The following is a 22000-nucleotide window of genomic DNA, read 5'->3' on the forward strand; positions in this document are numbered from 1 at the left end:
GGGAAGCCCAGATTTGGCGTCAAATGGTGGACCCGAAGGTCAGATTGGTGGAACTCGTCAGTTGCCGATAAAGGTCATTTGGTCTGTTTACTTTGGTTGTTATGCGACGCGACCCCACGTGATTGACCGGGTTACTAAGCCCGGACGACGTCAGACCCGACAGATGGCCGAGGGTGTCGGGGCAAACGAGGAAACTCGTGTCAATTCTTTCTTTGGGGCTTTCCGGTTCTTTCTATATATAATTCATGATTGACATTTAAGTCAATTGCTCATCACTTTTTGGTTTGAGCCAAAATCTCCACTCTTTCTTCCCATTGGAATCGTTCCTTTGCGACTAGCTGTACGGACCCGAAAGCCGAACGAACCTCTCTTGGCGGAATAGGTATGCTAATGAACATTTTCTATCCTGATAGATGCTTCGCACCCACTCTGTACTCCCCAGAGCTCTCTGGCGGGCTGGTGCTCGGTACGAGCCCCTTTCGTCGCAAGTCCTTCCGGCCCGATACGTTTCATCTCAGTCCTGGCCGACCTCCAACGCTCCTTTTCATCAACCCGCCCAGTCCAGCCGTTCGACCTCACAGCTCCTTTACAATGGCTCTGGACAATGGGCCAGCCCAGCTGCCTCCTTCTCCACTTCTCCGACGTTCTCTGAGGCCGACTGGGAACAGAACCCGAATCTAGCCATCTCTAATTTTTCCGAGCTTCCCTCCAAAGATTTTGGCGTCAACCAGCACATGATCATCAACCAAGAGTTCAAGGAGGCCCTGCGACAAATCCTCTGGCAGTTCCGAGCACCCATCCGGTATGCATTTGCCTATGGCTCCGGTGTGTTCCCGCAGAGCGGTTCTGGCGCAGCTGGTTCCACTCACCCCGCTGCGCCAGCTGCAATTCAGAAAATGCAGAAGGGGTCGGGAAAAATGATTGACTTCATCTTTGGAGTCTCATACTCTCAGCACTGGCATGATCTGAATCTGAACCAGCATCGTGACCATTATTCCGGTCTCGGCTCAATGGGGTCCTACGTGGTCTCGCAGGTCCAGGATAAATTCGGTGCAGGTGTTTACTTCAACACACATATCACAGTCAATGGCACCTTGATCAAATATGGGGTCGTCAATCTTGATACCTTGTGCACCGATCTCACCCAGTGGAATACCTTGTATCTCGCGGGCAGGTTGCATAAGCCAGTGAAGATTCTTCGGGATCACCCCAAGGTGCGACTTGCGAACCAGATGAACCTGCTTTCTGCTCTGCGAGTGGCGCTTTTGCTTCTTCCGGAGCGATTCAGTGAATCTGAGCTGTACAACACAATTGCCGGTATCAGCTACATGGGTGACCTTCGCATGGTACTCCCTACAGAAGACCCCGGCAAAGTACGCAACATTGTCTCTGGACAAATGGCCCATTTCCGTCGTCTGTATGCCCCCCTCATTGCGAACCTTCCCAATGTTTCCTTCTCAGACCCGCGCTGTGGCCAAGTTGATTGGATTGATGATCCCGATTCCATCTTGGCTATGGTGCAGGATATGGATCCTGTCAAGCGTGGAAATATGGTCCGCCGTCTGCCTGAATCTTTCCGACAGAAGCTCTACTTCCAATACCAGTCTCGATTCGCCATTCCACGGGTTGAGTTTGACAAGATGATGGAAGAGAATGATGACACCAAGCAAGGCATTGTCCGGCGTCCCCAGGGAGGTCCATTTGAACGTCGCATTGCTGAAGATGACCATCTGAAGGAGGAGGTTTCTGCGTCTATCTCGAAGACCATTCGCTGGCCCAGTACTGTACAGAGCATCAAGGGTACTTTCACAGCGGGTCTGAGTAAGAGCTTGGTCTACGTGAAAGAGAAGCGGGACAAGCACAAAAAAGCCCAGGCTCAAAAGGCGCAGTCGGCTGACAAGGGACCAAAGTCAGAACCAGCAGGGAAACCTGTGAAGAGCGCTGAGAAGCATGATTAAGATACCCTTCAGACGCGCAGTTGGCATCACCGGCATTGAATTGAATTCCATGAGTTCGACACAGGGCACGTTGGCATATTCGGGGCGTTTGGGAACACATTTGCATCTTTACAGCCACATCTTTGGCAATACTGCGCTAGGAATACACTTGCGTTTCATCCACATAGATGTTCCATAAGATTTTTCTCCTCGGACCTAATAGTGGTCTCGGAACGCATAGAGACTCACCTCTACCTTAGTTCCCACGAAGACAGGGTCTATCCTCCCGGAGTAGTCACAGCCCCATCTGGTTTGAGCTTTTTTTTTGTCTAGTGATACTCATTTGGCCCCAACTTATATCACCAATTAGTAAGGGAGGACCCGATAGTGGATTTACTTGAATGACCTAGTCCTGTTTGGTATTGGACTGCACACAACTCCATCAGGTATACTTCACGATCCCTGAATGGGTTGCTTACTCTTGATTCTGAGTCATTTCTTCTCTCGCTACACAGAATTACCATGAGTCAGTCCTGTCCCAAGGACGGCCTCAATTCTTCTCGTGCGGGTCCCACACCATAAATTCCGCCCGTACCTCCGCTCTCGACTCCGATAACCACAATCTCCCCGCCACCCCCACCAGGACGCTGGACTTGAGACGTTGACAACAATTGAAGGAACGGCACAGTCTCCTCCCCACAATGGCTCAAAGAACATCACCCTTCAATCTGGAGACATGTGCTCGACCAAACATTTTGCAGCTCCAGCCATACCGGTGCGCTCGCGAGTAGGTCGCCCATCTCCCAGTCTCTGGTGTCCGAGCTGTTAACTGATGAAGTCAGCGACTACAAAGATGACGGGACGAACGTGCTGCTCGATGCCAACGAGAATGCCTACGGGCCATCTCTGGCACTAGATGGGGAGGGCAAATTGAGTGGCTCTCAGTCAGAGTCTTCGAAGCCCGAGATTGACTTCCTGGGCTTGAACCGATACCCTGATCCGTAAGTGATCCTCCGACCAAGCTGCACTGGGTGTGCGCAACGGGGTTCTGTACGAGTACATGTACTAACAATCTTTGCCTATTCTAGTCACCAGATTGACCTGAAGCAACTATTTTGCAACCTTCGCAACACCCACCACCACACACAAAAGACACTTCGGCCCGAACACATGTTCGTAGGCGTTGGATCAGACGAGGCCATCGATGCTCTTCTCCGGTGCTTCTGTGTCCCCGGCAAGGACAAGATCCTCACCTGCCCGCCCACCTATGGCATGTATAGCGTGAGCGCCCAAGTCAACGACATCGACATTGTCAAGGTCCCGTTGGACGTGAAGAATGGGTTCCAGCTGCAAACCGACAAGGTCAACGAGGCCCTTTCGGCCGATCCATCGATCAAACTGGCCTACATCTGCTCGCCCGGCAATCCCACTGCGAACCTGATCCGCAAGTCGGATATCCAGAAAGTCCTCGAGCACCCCACCTGGAACGGCGTTGTGGTCGTCGACGAGGCTTACATCGACTTTGCACACGAAGGCGCCAGCTTGGCCGAATGGGTCACCGAGTGGCCCAACCTCGTGGTGATGCAGACCCTCAGCAAGGCTTTCGGTCTCGCCGGGATTCGCCTGGGTGTCGCCTACACCAGCCCCGAGATTGCCCGGCTACTCAACAGTCTCAAGGCCCCCTACAACATCTCCAGTCCGACCAGTGCTCTTGCCACGGCCGCGCTATCCGAGCCCAATCTGACGGTAATGCGACAGTATCGCGAAAAAATTATGGGCCAGCGCGATCGTCTGCTCCGGGAGCTCCCGCAGGTCCCCGGCATTGGCCAATTCCTCGGTGGCCAGGACTCCAACTTTTTGCTTGTCGAGATCCTCGATGCCGAGGGAAAACCGAGCAATGTCACGGCGCTGGCGGCCTACGAGGCCATGGCCGAGCAACGTGGAGTGGTGGTGCGATTCCGCGGTAAAGAGCATGGATGTGAGGGCTGCCTGCGCATCACGGTTGGCACCGAGTCCGAGGTGACCCGGTTCCTGAAGGAGATTCGGGCTGTCTTGGAGAGCCTGCGTCAAGGCAAGGGGATCCAATCCGTTAAGGATGAGGAACGGCGGGAAGAAGCGGCGGCCGCAGTGGTCGCGTAGTTTAGAACTGTGTTGATTTAGACTCTTGTACAGCAGGCTAGTTACAACAAGCCGAGAGTTTGATGGAAAATCAGTCTAGAGTTCGCCTGGAGACCTGTCACTTGGGAGAGTTTTCATGTCGTCCACCGTCATATAGGCTCTGTCTTCCTTTGCGCCAAGTTGCAGGAGAGCAGACTTGGGGGATAATCCGTCGTCGAAAGCGCTCCTCTCCCTGTCGACAAGACGTTTATCCCAACTGAGTAGCATTCTTCAGCTTTCTTCCGTGTCCCGTAGCGTCGTCCTGAAATTGTACGTCCGTCTCAAATTGAGTCTTTCCCCCTTATGGACACCCCCCGTGGCAGTCGTTCCTCGTCTGGCCCCCTTTTTGGTCCGGCACCATATCAAAAGTTCCACAGGTCCATATCCGCCGTTTCTCACATTATCCTATCTTCACCCCGTGCCGATTCAAGACCTCCGACACCGATGAAAAGGTGGGAACAACGCCCTCCACCACAGCCTTTACGTAGTGGGCGTCCTCTAACCGCCACACCCAGTGATCCAAGATTCCACCTTCCGTCACGGCGTGACGGAGGGATCCCATTGAACGGATGGAACACGGCTTATCTCGCGGGAATCAAGCAGCTTGATGGCGCTGGGCGTTTCACGAGACAGAAAACGGAGGCGGCTGTTGAGATGAAACCAGATCGGGATATTATTCTTATTCATATCATGACGAGTTGAGGAATAATCATGAATAATGAATGGTGTTTTTTTGGTCTTTTTGGGAGGTGAGCCCACGGTCGAGGAGGAGATCGGAGAAGGATTTGTTGGGGACTGGGTGATTCGTGGTTGTGGCGGTTGGTAAAGTTTGGGAGGTCATGTCAGTGGCACTTGTGTTGACACCCAGATAATCATGAACGTTTGTGGATTAATACAGTCCTGACTTCTATACAGTTCTCTCATGCTGTAATTCGTCCTTGGTGACTTTAACTCTCTTTCCGACCGGTTCATTCTTAATTGATTGTTTTCTCATATGTTGGCCTTGTCGGGTTGAGGTAGAGTTTTGCGACCAGGTAAAGGGCCGGGTGGCATTTTTTTTGATGCTTCTGTATATTATACAATGTATAGTATCATGAGAGCACTGTACATCTACACAAGGTGGTGGACCAGAGATGGTGGCAAAGCCGCTCGTGTCACAATTCCCGTCGGCCTTCCGCCTTGGCCTCGTCGAAGATTGACTATCAGTCAGGTCGTCTTAATTGTTGCTCAGACAAGTTTTGACAGACTAGTCTCTCGTGTCGGCCGAGGGTCCCAGGCTAAGAGGCTCAACCGCCGCGCGAGATTGTCTCCACGTGGTGGCAGAGATAGGGAACCTGGTCGTACAGTCGAAGATCACCGTGGTGAGAGAGGAGTCAAGCCAGGGTACTGGTCTCTTGGGCGATTAGCGCCAACCGTGCTCGTCGGACGATCTTATCTCCCCGAATCTGTCTCGATCTAAGCCAGTCGGCATGTACAAATCGTATATTCTACACACTGGAGATCGTTGTAAGCGTTAAAGAGTCTTTCATGTGATTCTTGTCCGTCACTCAGTGGGACCGCCCTGCACCGAATTGTCACGCAGCCTCCGTCTGAAGGAACCGGTGATCATGTGAGGGCGGTTGGGACTTTGTTAGTCGAGTCGAGGTCATCTCTCTCTTTCTCTGGCGCAGGAGCTCCTGGAGCTACGTGGTCGAGCAATGTGATCTCCCTCGTGAGATGCAGCTTTCCTGGGAGCTTCCATCCTATCATCGCGGGCGTCAGACGATGCGCTTTGTACAGTAGTACTGTCGTGTGTCATCGAGAAGCTGTCACGTCCACGTCCCCAAAGAGGCGCCCTGTGGAGAGCGGCTCGTGTGCTCCCCCACATTTCCTGCTCCAGTGGTCCGATTTGGAAGCTCCCGATCCATCCGTGCGACAGGGTTTACTTGGTAAAACTCGCAAGTATTAGTCCAACTTGCACGGTATACTTTCATCTGGAGGGTGGAAATCATGGATCCTCGACTGGTTAGAACCACGGACTCGATGACTCGATGATTCGAGCATCGCCAACCGTGAAAAGACCACCCAGACTGGGCCCGGTGGATCTTCGAGCCAGCCCTTGAAGATTAACGTCTGCTCGTTGACTGGTTCACGTCGTGCCTCGTTATCATCAAATGTGTGAACAAGAGCACTAGAGGGACCCGTTCCGCCCGTGTGCCAGGAGTGCTCCTCCTGATAGCCGCGACGCCTCGACGGCTTAGACTCAATCTGAGTCTCTCGTCTCTCGTTTCTCGTCCATCTGGTCGTGGAACCTTCTGGGTGCTCTGGCCGTGCTGGCTGCCTGTGGACGGTCGTGAACTATCTTCCGTCCGGAATCTGGGCTGGGAATCCTTTTTGGCACCAGTACCAGTCGGGAATCATCGTTTCTCTCTTTTTTGACTTTGAGGCACTGGAGGGTCACCTCCGGGACTCACCGACAAAACACGACTCTTACTCTCGGTCGTGCTTGGCTGGCGGTTCTGGCTTTGCCCCCTCTCCTCTCTGGGAGTTATGTCTTTGCCGTGTCACTGATGCTCATTAGCTCTCTGGCAGGATCCAAACCACAATCCGTCTCCATCATCCACCCCCCCTCTCTCTCTCTTCACGAGCATGATTCCTTCGGATCAGCCACATCGGGAGACTGATAGCAACCAGTTCCACCACCACGACCCAGTCTCGTTTGCTTTTCTCTATCTTTCTCCCTCTCCTTCATTGTGCTTCCTCGCTGCTCTAGGATAAGCACTGCTCAAGTCATCTTGTTGTCCATCTCTCTCGGCTCCTTTTCGGTAGGCAATCTGAGATGAAGGATCCTTTCTAAATGGGTGGCTCTCTCTTCTCCCGATCCGCTTGTTGTTCAGCACCCTCTCCACTGCTGCCCAGTGTCCACCCTCACGTGCGACATGTGAATCCACCACGACGCTGGTCAATGTTCATCACCTTGACTCGAACCCTCTCTTGAACGGAAAAGAAAAAACATTTCATCAGGAAATAGGTGAGAGAGAACAAGACACCCAAGCAGCCCCTCTTCGGAGGTGGTGCAGGGGAAAAGGGGAAGCAAAGCAAAGGCAAAGCAAAAACAATGGAACCAATGGCATCCAGTTCGTTGATCGGCCGGGGGATCTACCCGCAACTGCGTCCGGCGTTCGAATCTCGTCAAGACATCAATCCCACCCTGATGATGAGCTGGTGGGCCACGGCCCTGTCACTGGTGATCATCTTTGTCCGACTCTGCGGCCGTTATATTCGCATCGAGCGCTTCTTCCCCGAGGACAAGGTTGTGATGTGGAGTGTGATTCCACTGGTCCTGCGGATGGTGATTGTGCACTTTGTACTGGTGCTGGGAACCAACAACACGCAAACGGTCGGATTGACTCCCGCTCAAGTCCGGGATCGGATGCTGGGGAGCAAGCTGGTGCTGGTGGCGCGCATCTTCTACGCAGTCTAGTAAGATTTTCCCTCCGTTCGGTCTGGTGTAGTCAACTCGACGTCGATCCTGGAAGATGTAGAGTCATGAGCTGATCGGATGGTCGTTACAATCTCCCAGTATCTGGACGGCCAAGCTCACCGTCTGCGAGTTCTTCAAACGAGTCACGGGCATGGTCTGGCGCCGATCGGTGGCCTATTTCCTGCGCTTCATCCACTTCTTTCTGGCGTCCACACTGGTTGCCGTGGTCATCGCCACTTTGGCCGAGTGTCATCCCTTCAATCATTACTGGCAGGTCATCCCCGACCCGGGGCCACGCTGTCGAAGCGGATATGCGCAGCTCATCACCATGGGTGCCTGTGACGTCGTCACGGATCTCTTGCTTGTCGCATTCCCCGTCCCCATCATCTTGATGGCCCAGATCCCCATCAAACGCAAGCTTGCCCTCGTGACCCTATTCTGCCTCTCCTTTATCCTCGTCGGGATCACTTGTTTTCGAGTCCCCTCCGTCATCTGGCGCCGGGGGGCGCAACCCTACCGATCTCTGGTCGCATCGCTGGAAATCCTCGCCGCAACTGCCGTCTCCAATCTGGTCGTAATCGGTTCCTTTGTTCGAGATCGCGGCGTGAAGAAGCTCAAGTACAAGCCCACGCAGGGCTCCGCCTCCGTGACCGAGAGTCTCGACCACAGCTACGTCCGTCGACAGACCGTCATGCAGCACCAATGGGGCAGTGACTGCGATCTCGCTGGCGATCTCGGCATCCGACTCGACCCCAAACTCTACTCCTCCGCCCCCGGCATGTCCATCCCCGTTCCCGCTCCCCCCGCCCCCCTCATGGTGGCCCGGACTGGATCCCTCAACCCAGCCTGGTCCTTCACCCAAAGCCACGGTTTCAGACGACGACCGGATCTCCTCCGCCGATAGCTTCGACATCAAAGCCAGCCCGCGCGAGTACCTTCCGACGAGCGAGTCTCCGCGCGACACCCGACTCCCTTCTCCCGACTTCACCCCCTTCTCCCATCGTGTCTCGTTCTTCGACGTGGGAGGACTGCTCAATCGAGAATCGCCTCTGCAGACCCCGTCTCGACCTCCCCTCCTCACTCGACATACCATCGCCCCCTCAACCACGACCGCTCCGGTAGCACCGACTCGCCACCGGCGAGGAAGCAGAGCCTTTCTGGAAGACCTTGGAGTAGTCCAACCTCGTACCACGGCCACACCACCGGTCTCAGCACGTCTTTCCTGCCCCCCGTCTCTTCGCACTATGTCTCCATCCGAATTGCTATCACATTCTCCCCGGCCGCACCAATCTTCACGAGACACTGCACCTGATCTGGAGGTTGAGCTCCAGGACGTCGGTGGGTTACTCTCGAGGAGTACCTACCGAGGATGATTTCTTAAGGACGACCTTTCCCTCCTCCTCATCCTTCTTCTCTTCGCTATGAGGCCATGCTTCTTCTCTCTTTCGTTGCTTTTTCTTTTTCCTTTATTTGACTACTCTATCAATCATACCCCCTCTTTGTTGAATTGACTTTCTTTTTTTTTCATGCTTGTTCCCACAATGTGCCTTAGTGCCGGAACCCTCGGCGCAACGTGGTATGGATGCAATTAGCATTGGCGCTGGTGGGCTTTTGAGATATTGTCGGCGCTTTTGTTTGTTTCCTTTTTCCTTTTTTACTTTCATTTCTCTCATTTCCCTGGGCGAGGCTGAATCTGTGGACCATTCAGCGATGAAATGTACATCGCCCGATGCTGTGCAGAACCTTGATGTATGTAAAATATTCACCCGCTGGATGGGATGGCAGGTTCCCCATTCCAGAGAGGTATATACTTAACCTGTCGATGGACCTATTATCATTCACGGGTGGTGGGATTACCATGACGAGTCTCGTGTGTTCAGAATACCATCTTTCCTTGAGTGACAGTATGTTGTAGTAAGGAAAGGAATGGAGCAAGTAAGAAACTTTGAAATAAGGCAATCGAGTTCATTGCTTTCGAGACCGATTCAGGTTCCCGTGGCCGAGATGAATGGAGTTCGCACGGTTGTCTGGGACCTGGAAACTGACAAGGTTGATCACTACACCTGTTTACGTTTGCGATTCCAAACCGCCATATTGAAAACACGTGAAACCTTGATCAATTATACGGGCCGACAAAGTGCACTAGAGGGTATCTCGTTCTCAACCTTTTCGCCACGTCTAGAATTCAAAGAGTGCTAGCTGGATCAACCACATGGGACATTGAAGGAATTTCCCCGTTCCATCTCTATTCTTCGTATGTACTCACATTGATAGGTTCTCAACATTAAGCTTGCGAGAGGCGATGTAGAAATATTGAAAACCTGTCTCCTTCTGGGTCCTACCTATGTCATGGCATTTGAGAAAAAAAAAGTAAAGTAAAATGGTCCGCCATTTGATCAATGTACATGGATCACTCTTACTCCTCCCTATTTCAGTCCCTCCTATACCTAACACCTACATACTATACCTAATACAATTCCACAGTCCAAACCTCCTAGGCAGCGCGCCAGGCCTCCTACCTACCTAAGTACCCAAGTTCAAGTCCTCACGACATGACCACCCCCAACCCCCGGGCACCAGACCCTACCCGAACAGTAGCCATCTACACTCACGTAACCGACACCCGTATCCCCGGCTGTCCCCAGCGACGCCATATCAAAATAGAAGAATCCTTTTGCCAAACGGTTCTTGATCGGCCATTCAATACAGTTCTTTACCCACGGGGTAAGATCCCCGTTCATATCCCGGGTGACTTTGACTTGGGCACGCCTGGGCTGAAGAGATGGTTTATGTTTGATTTGAATGTCACTCGACCACTTGGTAAAGCGGAGGTGTTAAAAACTTCCGCATCGGGTGTATATGGCAATGCAACGGTTGAAGGGGGGTGAATTGTAAGATGTGTCTGTTTTGATTTTATTTTGAGAGAGGATTCTTTAATTCTTTCCGTTTTTGGGGGGGGGGGGGGGGGGGGGGGGGCGGGCATTTTCTAACATTATTGATAGAGGGGGTCTATTCGTCGTAATCAGTGGGTGGAAAAGACGAAGAGTAGGGCGATTTCCTATGTTTGGGGGGTGGTAGACAGGAGCAGAAGATGGTTGATGATATGCGAAAGGAGGAGGATGATGAGACCGGAAGAAATCATGTTGACGGATAATAGAGGAGCTTAGTAAGTCGTCATATTGATAGTAATGTTCAAGATGGTTTTCTGGAACCGTTTTTACCTTTACAGGCGGGCGATGCTGTCGACACTCAAGGAATCAATCAGCTGATTGATAGACTTGTACTCAGATGTTAGACGAGTGAAAGAATCGGACGAAATTCAAGGTCCGCAGTTTTGATAGAAACTATCGCATCTACCGAAGAATTTTGATCTAGCTTACAGTAAAAGAGATGCAAAGCCAAAGGTTGAAATCCGTTACTGTCGGAGAAATTCACTCAAGACCACCATATCAGAATGAAACAGATCCATATCTACCTAACTGATCAGAATCAGATCAACACCAGCACCAGCGTCCCACTCCTGGCCCCGGGGAAGAAGAAGATGGACACGAAGAACAAAAATAAAAAAAGAGACAAAAAAAAGAAAGGGTTCGCCTGTACGCCATGCTGCCCATATTACAAGGGGACGCGACTTTTTTGATCTTTGTTTGAGGCGCAAGAGAAGAAAAAAAAATGACAAACTCCGTGTCTATTTCCCCATTTTCTTCATTTCTGGCATCACTGGTCATCCATAAGTGCTTGGCGTCGAGGAGGAGATGTGATCCAAGTCGAAAGTCGGCGGACGGGTAATCAAATGCAGTGACCAGCGTCCAGCTACGCTGAACAGAGAATGGGAAAATAGACTTGATGCGCAATTGGGAGAAGGTATGAATGTCTCATCATGCATCCTTCCAAAGATTGGGGTAAAAATAGCTCGTTGTATCCGGAAAAGGGTAGAGGGATGAGAGGTCATGAGAAATAAGAGGCATATTCGATCGAAAATTGTCGTGACAATGCCTTTTCCCCTTAGATGACCCAGCGGTAACTGGCGTACCGACCGGCGGTCTCACTCTTGCGGATAATCTTAACCACCTGACCTCGACGCAGACCAAGGTATCGCGCGACGGGATCGGAAACCTGCATGCGGGGCAGCTGGGACTCCTTCAGACGGTAGCGCTGCAGCAGCTTGGCCTTCTCTTCGGGACTAAGCAAAACGTGCTTGGGAACAAGCTCGTGTCGGGTGATGTTGACGAGCAAATCTTGTTCCTGGAATGTCTCTCCAATGTGACCGGGGACACTGTTAAGCATGCGCACGGCCGTGGGCGACAAGGGGACCTGAGTGATGAAGATGCCGGTGTGGAAGTTGTTCTCGGCCACGAAGTGGTTGAATGTGCGCACTTGCTTGGCACCGAGCGAGGAGGATTCCGGGCAGAAGTCGACGTAGATGGTGCCACAGTCGGGCTGGGGGTTGGGGTTGGATTTGGTTGGCAGAGCAGTGTATTTGAACTTCATCTCCTCGGTGGGGCGCGCCTGGATTTTCATCTTCGTCCGGCTGGAATCGAGAGCATTCGAGTCAGTGACACTTCAAGACATGCATGAAGATTATCTTCCTCTCTCATCTCCAATTTTGAGAGAGAGTCATCTGAGGTAATTCTGAAGGGCAAGTCGCATACTCTGGATACCCCATCGGGTCTGAATATTTCCGCGCGAACTCTTCCAGTGACACCTTCAGTTCTTCCTCTGACACCTCATAACCCTGTTTTGAACACACACCACAGTCAGCTTCATTTGAGCTCTCATTCCCAGTCACACTCTCGGAGCAGCCAGTGGAGCCTGGAGGGGAGAGGACGAGGAGCCTACCCGATCCGCAAGCATCTCGTGAACAGTCTTCCAAGTGCGCCAAAGCCGGCTCATCTCACGGCTGGCATCGCTGCTCGAGGCGGGAATATCCCCGTCCATGGTGAATGAATCTGCGATTGAATAAAGAGACTCTGTGATTGCACAATTGCTCGAGGCGCAGACAAGAGAGCGGAACGCGGGCGCGCAAAGACAGTGTCGTGGAAAAAGATAAGGTGCAGGTCGAAAAATCGGCGGGAACTTTCTGCCAGGCGAAGCAGTCTAGCAAAGCGGAGAAACTGACCGAACCGGAGCCCGTCTTGATTATTATTATTCGCAACGTTTCCCCTTTCCCCTCGTGGCCTCGTGGGCAAGCGGTTTTTTTAATCTCCTTTTTGTTTACCCTTTTCGTTCCTCTCTTTCCGATCTCAGGATTGGTCTGCACTCTCCCTTTACTCCCATCTTCATCCGTCTCTCATTTTAAATGGCTGCTTCTGCCCCTGCGGAGCCCCGGGTTAAGCCCACCAAGCCCGATGAGGAAGCCTACAAGGCCAATCTGGCCCAGGCTGAGAAGGAGCACGCTGCGGCCCAGGAGAAGTTGGTACGTTGAAATTCATGCATCAATTGATTCATTTGGCGCTTTCTTGTCGGGAGATTGAGCCCATATGACACATGCGCACTGTGTGGTCGAGGACTCGAACTCAAATCACGAGAGAGGGGTGATACATGGCGCGCTCATGCTATGTCGATTTTCTCTTGTGGTAACCAGCCCACTAATGATCTTGTACCGTTCAGAACCAAATCAAGGCCAAATTGGACACTGCCAAGCCCAACAACCATGATTCTCCCGTCGTCAAGAAGCAGCAGGAACTTCGCGCCGAGCTGTCCTCAATCCGCCAAAAGCAGTCCGGTTTCAAGTCCTCCCGCTCGAGCACCCTGGAGAAGATGAACGCTTTGGAGGCCACTCTCAAGGCCCGCATTGCCGAGCAGAACAACTCGCGTGGCAAGATGCAGTTCAAGAACGTGGATGAGATCGACCGAGAGGTTGCCCGCCTCGAGAAGCAGGTCGACTCGGGCACCCTGCGATTGGTGGATGAGCGCAAGGCGCTGGCTGACATTTCGAACCTCCGCAAGCAGCGCAAGAGCTTCGCCGGTCTGGAGGAGTCGCAGAAGGGCATCGATGAGCTGAAGGCCCAGATCGCCGAGCTCAAGAAGACTTTGGACAACCCCGAGGCCAAGGCCCTCAGCGATAAGTATGCCGAGATCCAGAAGGAGCTGGACGCCATCAAGGCCGAGCAGGACAGCGTCTACAAGAACCTGAACTCTCTCCGTGACGAGCGCACCAAGCTGCGTAACGAGCAGCAACAAAAGTACGCTGCCATCCGTGAGATCAAGGACAACTACTTCAAGGCTCGCCGTGCCTACAAGGAGTATGAGGATGAGGCCTGGCGCATTCGCCGTGAGCGTCAGAAGGCTGAGCGTGATGCTTTTGAGCGCGAGAAGCGCAAGAAGGTTGCCGATAAGAAGCTCGAGGAGGCATCTCAATTGGCTTACACCGACGAGATTCTTACAGCTCAGGGTCTGATCCGTCACTTCGACCCCTCCTACGACTTCGCCGCTCTGGGTCTGGATGACAAGAAGAACGAGGGAAGCAACTTCCGCGCCAACGTCGGCCGTACTGTGGATGACTCGGGCCTCAAGGGCATGAAGGTCGTGCGCAAGGACCAGGAGGAGGACTACTTTGTCGGTACCACTGGCAAGAAGGGTAAGAAGGGCAAGAAGGGCGCTGCGGCCGCCGGTGCCGAGGCCGGCAAGTTCAACATGAACGTCGGTATTATTGAGGACTTTGCCAAGGTCAAGATCGACCCTCCCATGAACCAGTCCGATGTCCCCGCCGCAGTTGAGAAGCTCGCTGCCAAGATCACCGAGTGGAAGAAGAACCAGACCAGCAAGACCGAGGAGGTAAGGATCAGTCGCTCTTTTTTTTTTTTGGTTTAACGCTCATGTGGTGTTTTGGGGGGGGGGGGGGGGGGTCTTTTCCTGCTCATGCTAATTCGTTTTCACTACAGAACATTCAAAAGGCCAAGGAGGAGATCGCCCGTCTCGAGGAAGAAGAGACCGCGGCCGCCGAGACCAACGGCCGCAGCACCGATGCTGCGAAGAAGGCCGCCCAGGCCAACGCCCTTCCTACCGCCGAGGCTGAGCTGGCTCAGGAGAAGGACGGCGCTGCTGATGCGGCGGAAGAGTTGAAGAAGGCCTCCCTGGAGGACAAGGAGTAAGGGCTGACGCGCATCGCCACGGGGAGTGCGGTCTTCCATCTTTTTCTGTCTTCCACACTTTCTGGCTTGTTGCCCTTCTTCCAGACGCCTTCTCCCCGCGCTCCAACGATTCTGCGATTGCGCTCGCTCAGCCTGCATGATCATCATCCCCGTTTTCCACATGAACAGCGTGTTGGTTTTTCTTTCTTGTGTGCCCCACAAAAATTCCCCCACCTTCCGGGGGAGGAGTTCCTCGACCCTCTGAGCAGTGAGATTCCTCGATGTCTCTGCTTCTATACGTTATGTCTGGGGGTAGCGCTTTGCTCCCTCGGTGCGTCTTGTATTTAGCCGCCTTCAATGAGCACAAATGATATGATTCAACATGATTACCGACAGGATGGCCGCTGGGACCTATGGTTTTTTTTTTTCAAGGGCCGTATTTGCAAAGACTGCTCCCACTAGTCGATGCTTGCGTAAAATGGTCCTTGATGGTCTTTTGAAATCAAGAGATTGCATACGTCCAGCACGTTGGATGACTGTCACCTCTGTCCTGAGCCGTAGGGTCAACAGCTCCCCAGGCCATATAGGACCATCCCGTTCTTCGGCCTGTCGATCTCATCCCTCCGACGACCGCACAGCCACCTGAGAGACATGGTCCAGGCTCCTGTCACTTGCGTGGACCTTTTCGTCCGGATCCTGAGTCCGGAGCTACGAGTGATGTATGTAGTAGTCCGACAGGGGGGCAAGATAGAAAGTACAGACTACCCAGATTGGTTGTAGGAACGTGCGTGTCCATTTCGTGACCAGCAGCGATCACCAGCAAAGACATTGATCGACCTCCCTCTACTCCTCTCCGGGGCTGACAGGCAAGGACGGGCCGACCATCCCTGTAGATTGTGTGCCGGAATCATCCACTTTTCGCATATCAACTCCCGACCTAGTAGTTGGTACCTCCATGAACTGGGAAAAAGCGGGCAAAGTGGTAGTACTCGGTACCCTCTTTTTGCTCTCCGTCCTGGAAGAGACCAAACCGCGGAACTGCGCCACGCTCCACTTGCTGCAACGAGCCATCGGCGCGGTTTCAACCAAAGAGAACGTTCGTTCCAAAGCTCTTGGCTGCTCTCGAACCCCCCCCCCCCATTTCTTGCCGCCCGGATTTCTTCTGCCTACGAGACCTTTTCGACATACTGGGACTTCTTTTCTCATCTTTTAACGCATCAGAAACCCTCGACCTCTTCAGATCTCTTCAGATCCACTCCCTCCCCCCTCTTCCCCAGACGTCTCTTTTATACTTCCGTTGCCGCCAATCCATCTCCGACGAGCCGTAGTTCCGGCTGTTCATTCTCACAGTACCCTTTCTGCGATTCCGAGTTTTAGACCAAGACCCCCGAAAATGTCTTACAATAATAAGCCGGTGCGTATCTCTTTTCGCCGTGTGAATGCCTGTACTTCTGACAGGTTTGGAAGACTGGTCGTAGTCATCGCCATTGCTAACATGTCCTCCTCGCCATCTGCAGAACGGTCCACCCCCTTCCTATCCCGCTCCGGCCTACAACAACGAGGGTGTCCACTCCCCACCTCCTCAGGGTACTGCGCAAGACTACTATGGAGGCCAACAGGGTGGTCAAGGATACTACCCACCGCAGCAGGGCTACGGACAACCTCCCCAGCAGGGCTACTATCCCCCGCAGCCGCAGGGCCAGATGTACTACCCGCCTCAACAGGGATACCCGCCTCAGCAGGGGTATTACGCCGATGATCGTGGCGGTGGTGGTGGTTCCGGAGCTGGTGGAATCTGCGCCGGTATCATGGCGGCGTTTGCCTGCTGCTGCTGCTTGGATATGCTGTTCTAAACACCCAAAAAGTCACGGCTGAGCAACCTGTCCACCCGACGGCGGAACTTGTCCGGCGGTGGTTCTTACCAAGTGGGGAGAGCTCAACTGCGCTTGCAAACTCGCCACATTGACTCGATTACCCGCGCGGTCTCTGGGAGCTTGCATCCTCTCTCTGCGGAAACGTGACCCCGGGAATTCCTCATCAAGAGCTGTCACTTGGCTTTCTCCCTCTTGCGCTCTCTCCCTCTCTCTCTCTCTCCCCGGACACGACCCTGACAGGCACGGGTGGGACCAATGCTTCCTTGAGACATTGCTTCTCGCGTTTCTGGTTTCCGTTCATTTGGTCTTCGGTTTGACGGGTTTAGTCGTTGCTGTGCGATGCTTTCTTCATTGTTCTCTACATTATATATCCTCGGTTGTGATTTTGTCTTTCTTTGGCGCGCAAAGAGGACACGGCGTTGATTACTGGGTTCCCTGAGGGGTGGCAAGGCTTATCTTTGAATGCCTTTTTTTCACTCTTGTTTTTGTGACAGTTGCAGTCGCTCCCTATTTCTTTTCTTTTGTTCTTTTGTTCTTTTCCTGTGAACTATTCTTTCTAATAGTTCTGTCTGAAATGCCTGATGCACTGTGACGCTTCTATTTGACATAACCAGACCCCGACTCGATCTCGGGTATTTCTCGGATGGTAATGCTGGTACATAATCACCGGAACTCTGATGTGGAAGTACAATCGTAATATGATTCATCTCATCAATAAGGAAGTATCCACATCGAGTCATCACTCATCATGCGCGACGCAAAACACCTCAGCCCAGTCAGCCCAGGGAAACAAAAAACAAAAACAAAAGAAAACACCGGGGTATCGCAACAGGCAAGGCAACAAAAACAAATCACAAGACTCTTCCCTCAACCACCTCATCGATCTCGGGCCCTCATCGGTCATATAAAAAATTCAAAAAGAAAAAGGAGAGAGACATTATATTACAACACCAACCCCCCATCAGACGGTCTCCTTCTCCTTCTTCTCCTTCTTCCTCCACCTCCTCTCCACGCATTAACGATAGTGACTACCACCATCATACGAGCTCCCACCCCATACTCCAACGGATCCACCGTCCGATATCCCCGACCCGACTGCCGACTTCCACCCCTCTCCGCGGCGGGATCGACGACATCATCGACGACTCCTCCTCGATCACCTCGACCAAGTCCGAGTCATTCGTGACCGAGGTCCCCGTGACCGACTCCCCCACCGCGATATGACTCGGTCGTGCCGAAGGTGGTCTCCGATACGAATCACGACGGGGATCCCGATCCCGATCCCGCTCGCGCTGCTCGACCACTTCGATGTGATCGCCCCGTCGGGAGGGGGATCGACGACTGCGCACGATGACTTCTTCATCGACGACGGTTTCACCCTCGGTGGGTCCGCGAGCGAGTCCGCCTGGGTTGAGGGCGAGGAAGGTCAGGTAGAGGATGAGGATGACGCCGGCGACGGTGCCGAGGACGATGCCGGCGACGGTACCTGGGGGTGGGCCTGAGTTGAGATGGCCGTAGGTGGCGGGGATGGAGATGGTGGAGTAGCGCTTCTCGAGGTGGTTGTGGAGGAGGAGGGCTGGTTGGGGGTGGATTTGGTATGGATCGGGGGGTAAGGAGATGGTTGCGTTGAGGTTGAGTCCTCGTGGTGGTGGGATGGACTCCATGGTGTATGATGAGGTGGATGAGGTGGTGGTGGGTGGTTTGACTGCTTTTGGACTTTAGGAATTCACAGGAGACGAGTCGAGAGGTTGAAAAGGAAAGGTGCCAGAGGCGATGGGTAGAATGGGCCTTGGCTGGCCTTCCCAGGGTTGAAAGATTGCCGATGAAAGAGGTAAATTTGTTGGATCAGAAGATGCGATGGGGACTGATGGTGTGCGCGGGACTGCCTTTTTTTTTGTCTCGTGGCCCGCAGGAGATTGACCGTGTTGATGTAGAATCAACGCCGAGTAGTTGAAGAGACTGAAGGTTTACAATCCGAGATCTTCAAGGGTGGTCAGTTCCTGGCCGTGAAATGGAGGAGGCTGGGAAACATGGCCACGTTTGTCTGGACCTGCGTGTCGAAAGTCGAAGGAATCGTGTAATTCCGGGCCTCGAAAGGTGGCTGGGGATCGGCAGTGGGGGAGGGGAGGTGGAGCCTAGCGGGTACATCAGTCACAGTAAACGCTGGACATTGGGTCACACAAGGTATCAAGCAGAGAGACTATTTAACTTAATTCAAAGGTTCCCACATGGATGAACGGCTCAGGATTGTGATGGGGACATGTGAAGTGTGAAGGTCGGACAACCAGAACAATTACATGGATGGTCGGGGTTTTGAAATAAGTGTGGCATCACACAAATGGGGTAGCCAGGCTGTCAAGAGGAAAGTGTTGTCAACTGTGTACTGTGTCTTGTAAAATCCTGATGAGTCTTATTCATCAAAGCAAAGCTGCCAGGTAGCAAGTTACTACTGTTAGTAGTTACTAGGTAGTAGTCCATAGCGCAACACACTCCTCCCTACAGGCTATACGTAGAACCTATTCTACACCACAACGCTAGGTGACGGTAAAGTCGTCACCGGAGACGGCTACTTTTGACGCCAGTTCAAGCGTTCCTCCGACTTTTTACCGGAATCTTAGTCATTGGTAGGTCACGTGATAGATCCCGATTCTCACGTTCTCGATCAACAGGTTGGTTCGTGCAGATAACTAGTGGATGATCATTGGTCAATGGCTACACTCGGGCTGTTTGAGCAGTTTGCAAGACACCTCGACCTTGGCTCGACGACGCCAACCTCCTTTCTTTGTCCCCAGTTCTTTGTCACATGACTCCCTTCAACATATCTCCATAATGTTGACGAGCATTTGGAATCACAGTTTCATCTTTTTTTTTCATTTCTGCGATATCATCTGTATCGTCTCATATCATTCAAAGTACCTTCGCTCTTTAAAGTTCCTCTCCCAAATCGGGAGAAGCTAGACGATATTGAGTGCTGTAGAGGCGCTATTGAGTGGAAACAACCTCTAGGTACGGCGGACGATATGCACGCAACGTCAATCACGGAATACCTAGGTACCGTAAATATCGAAAAAGAGGACCCGGTCCCGTACGAGCCTCGTCCTAGCGACATATTAGGCGAAGGCTCAACTTTCCGTATTGCACGCGTAGCGCCAGGCGTCATCATCAAGTGTCCACGATTTGCTTGGTGGCATTGTAAGACAGCGGCGGATAAGTGGTTCGTTCGAGACATAAAGCGGAGTTTTGAGGTGGAAGAACGACTTCTGCAAATCCTAGGGCTACATCCAAGAATAATAGAGTCCGCAAGCCCCTAACTTCTTGGGGCCAGTGATTGACTTCTTTAGGTTCAAGGGCGTCTAAGACGACCCATTGCCATTGTTATTTGCCGAAGCAAGCGATGGAAATCTACGGAACTACATTGATCAGCATCATGCTAGCATCGAGATGTCGTTACGATTCAAATGGCGCACACAAGCCGCGGAGGCGATCCAATTCATTCACCGAAAAGGTGTGATACACTCTGATCTTCGACAGAGAACTTTCTGTTACACACGGTCGCCGGAAACGAGCTCGATCTTCTGCTCTGTGACTTCCAGGAGGGAGGGGGGGGGGGGACAAATGGAGAAATAGATGGTCAGTATTAGCCCGATGCTGGATTTTTTTTCATCCTTGCAATCCGCCAGAATCGACGAAAAGCACGGACATTTTCAGTCTCGGGTCCACTTACTATACGATATTAACTGGCTATTGGCTCTACCGGTCTCTAGGTCCGTTTAAGTCTCTGGAGGAGATGGAGAAATACCAAGAACTCGTTGATGATCTCTTTGCCTCCAAAAGGTACCCGCCAGTTAACGGACTAGAAGCTAGAGTTGTGATACAACGATGCTGGACAGGAGAATACTCCGACTTGAGTGCACCTATTGCAGACTAGTGTCGGCAGTTTGAGACTCTGATGCGGTAGAAAGAAGGACACACGTTTTAATGAAATCTTGAAGTATGCGGTTATTATAAACTCAACAAAATACCATCTGAACTTGTATATCATAATCAATACCCCTTTCATACTCGTTCAAGAGGAGCCCTCAACCCTCTATACGCCTAGTGTATACTACCTCGTTCTTATTCGGCCGCTTACCATGTATTAAAGCTTGGGTAGAGTCTCTCCCCTATAGCAATCTCATACCTCGTCCTCATCCCTCTTTTATATTGTGATGCTGCACCTACTGTAGCCACCTCCCAGCAGCGAGAAAGACGAGCGAATATACTATTAATAGTATTATACTCTATGCTAGCTTCTGCAATGAAATAAGACACTCTCTAGCCTATATGAGCTCGGATTAGGAATTGAGGCATGATTGAAGCCAGTCTGATGAGCGACCTGGTAACATACACTCAAATGGAGGATGGATATGCCATCCGCCTATCTTTCCGTTTCTGTAGGTAGTACCATTACAACATAAGCTCTAGTGGTGGAGAGCTATCTGTTGTTCTGCCGCTATAATACGTTGTTCACCAAGAACCTAGGAATTACTTCGTACGCCACAGTTGAGTTATGGTGGAGATTCAACACGTGCCCTGCATTAGGGTGAAAGTACCGAGCAAGGCGCCTGGGCTTCGCAAAGCTCGACAGCTGTAGAAGGAGGGTTCTCGGCAACGAGCACGCTTTAACAATTATCACCGTAAAATAAGAGATTCCGTGCGCCGCTTATGATCTAAGACAGTCAGTTCGGAGGGTTTTGTCGAGGTGGATCTGTCAACGTACCAGAACAGGACTAGAACAGCCCGGTGCCGCAAGGGGGCGCATACTGAATGACAGCAACTCGGCAATCGAGAATGCCGCTTTATTCAGCTCGGCTTTGCGGAGAGCATTCTAATTAAAAAAACAGGGTAGTTGAAAGCGGCACATGGGTTGTCAAATCCATTGCCCCAGGTCAGATATCCGGAGTCGTACTTGCGGAATCGAATGGGCTTGTCCACTCGTGCTAGTTCGAATCCCATCACATAACTGGAAATTACTGGGCCAGGAAAACTCGTGACCAAACCGGGTGAGAGTATCACCATCTGAAAGAGTTGGGAATGCCGCTGCGAGGCTATTGGTGATCAACGAGCCAAAGCTGTGGCCCATATGGACGAGTCCTTTGGGGGGTCGGTAACTTTGAAGAGAGTCTGCCCCCTTGCAAGAGTTCTGAACTCTTTGCCCATAGTTTGACCTGGGTTGCCGCTTGCACATTCTGGTAAGGGTTTAAAAGCTCCGATTGACCGACACTCAGCCTATCCTTGGGCAGGAAAAGGTGAAATACCCAGCCGCAATGGCAGATGCAATGTAGTTGTATCCTTTGAAGTCCTAGTAGCTAAGTAATTACCCGCCTCTGCGGTACATGAGCTCATATCCTATCATTTGTAGAGGTATTATAGCTCGAATGTAGATATACAACAAGAATGCGCTATTGAATCTTCCTCCCACAACATTTTTGGAGGCGCGTCAATCATTTCTATGGT

General features: G+C 52.1%; 8 protein-coding genes across 8 annotated transcripts; 5 read left to right on the plus strand and 3 right to left on the minus strand.

Moving 5' to 3' along the window:
* Nucleotides 1-413: 413 nt before the first annotated feature.
* POX_c03732 (Phosphatidate cytidylyltransferase) lies at nucleotides 414-1958 on the plus strand (the record flags this gene model as incomplete). Its single annotated transcript, XM_050112622.1, has 1 exon — nucleotides 414-1958. One exon carries the CDS (start codon nucleotides 414-416, stop codon nucleotides 1956-1958), a length of 1545 nt encoding a protein of 514 aa, XP_049970178.1.
* A 680-nt stretch (nucleotides 1959-2638) lies between these two features.
* On the plus strand, nucleotides 2639-4076 carry POX_c03733 (Histidinol-phosphate aminotransferase; the record flags this gene model as incomplete). Its single annotated transcript, XM_050112623.1, has 3 exons — nucleotides 2639-2724; nucleotides 2780-2938; nucleotides 3026-4076. 3 exons carry the CDS (start codon nucleotides 2639-2641, stop codon nucleotides 4074-4076), a joined length of 1296 nt encoding a protein of 431 aa, XP_049970179.1.
* Nucleotides 4077-6038: 1962 nt separating this feature from the next.
* On the minus strand, nucleotides 6039-6494 carry POX_c03734 (uncharacterized protein; the record flags this gene model as incomplete). The annotated part of the gene is made up of 2 exons (XM_050112624.1): nucleotides 6039-6414; nucleotides 6481-6494. 2 exons carry the CDS (start codon nucleotides 6492-6494, stop codon nucleotides 6039-6041), a joined length of 390 nt encoding a protein of 129 aa, XP_049970180.1.
* A 706-nt stretch (nucleotides 6495-7200) lies between these two features.
* POX_c03735 (uncharacterized protein) lies at nucleotides 7201-8930 on the plus strand (the record flags this gene model as incomplete). The annotated part of the gene is made up of 3 exons (XM_050112625.1): nucleotides 7201-7556; nucleotides 7657-8347; nucleotides 8403-8930. 3 exons carry the CDS (start codon nucleotides 7201-7203, stop codon nucleotides 8928-8930), a joined length of 1575 nt encoding a protein of 524 aa, XP_049970181.1.
* Nucleotides 8931-11562: 2632 nt separating this feature from the next.
* POX_c03736 (DNA-directed RNA polymerases I, II, and III subunit RPABC1) lies at nucleotides 11563-12495 on the minus strand (the record flags this gene model as incomplete). Its single annotated transcript, XM_050112626.1, has 3 exons — nucleotides 11563-12088; nucleotides 12210-12292; nucleotides 12397-12495. 3 exons carry the CDS (start codon nucleotides 12493-12495, stop codon nucleotides 11563-11565), a joined length of 708 nt encoding a protein of 235 aa, XP_049970182.1.
* Nucleotides 12496-12856: 361 nt separating this feature from the next.
* Nucleotides 12857-14651, plus strand: POX_c03737 (uncharacterized protein; the record flags this gene model as incomplete). Its single annotated transcript, XM_050112627.1, has 3 exons — nucleotides 12857-12973; nucleotides 13168-14334; nucleotides 14442-14651. The coding sequence occupies 3 exons, from the start codon at nucleotides 12857-12859 to the stop codon at nucleotides 14649-14651; spliced, it is 1494 nt and encodes a 497-aa protein (XP_049970183.1).
* A 1372-nt stretch (nucleotides 14652-16023) lies between these two features.
* POX_c03738 (uncharacterized protein) lies at nucleotides 16024-16483 on the plus strand (the record flags this gene model as incomplete). Its single annotated transcript, XM_050112628.1, has 2 exons — nucleotides 16024-16044; nucleotides 16148-16483. The coding sequence occupies 2 exons, from the start codon at nucleotides 16024-16026 to the stop codon at nucleotides 16481-16483; spliced, it is 357 nt and encodes a 118-aa protein (XP_049970184.1).
* Nucleotides 16484-17541: 1058 nt separating this feature from the next.
* Nucleotides 17542-18168, minus strand: POX_c03739 (uncharacterized protein; the record flags this gene model as incomplete). The annotated part of the gene is made up of 1 exon (XM_050112629.1): nucleotides 17542-18168. One exon carries the CDS (start codon nucleotides 18166-18168, stop codon nucleotides 17542-17544), a length of 627 nt encoding a protein of 208 aa, XP_049970185.1.
* Between the last annotated feature and the right edge of the window lie 3832 nt (nucleotides 18169-22000).

This window comes from Penicillium oxalicum, chromosome III (assembly GCF_001723175.1).
Source record: "Penicillium oxalicum strain HP7-1 chromosome III, whole genome shotgun sequence".
NCBI lineage: Eukaryota > Fungi > Ascomycota > Eurotiomycetes > Eurotiales > Aspergillaceae > Penicillium > Penicillium oxalicum.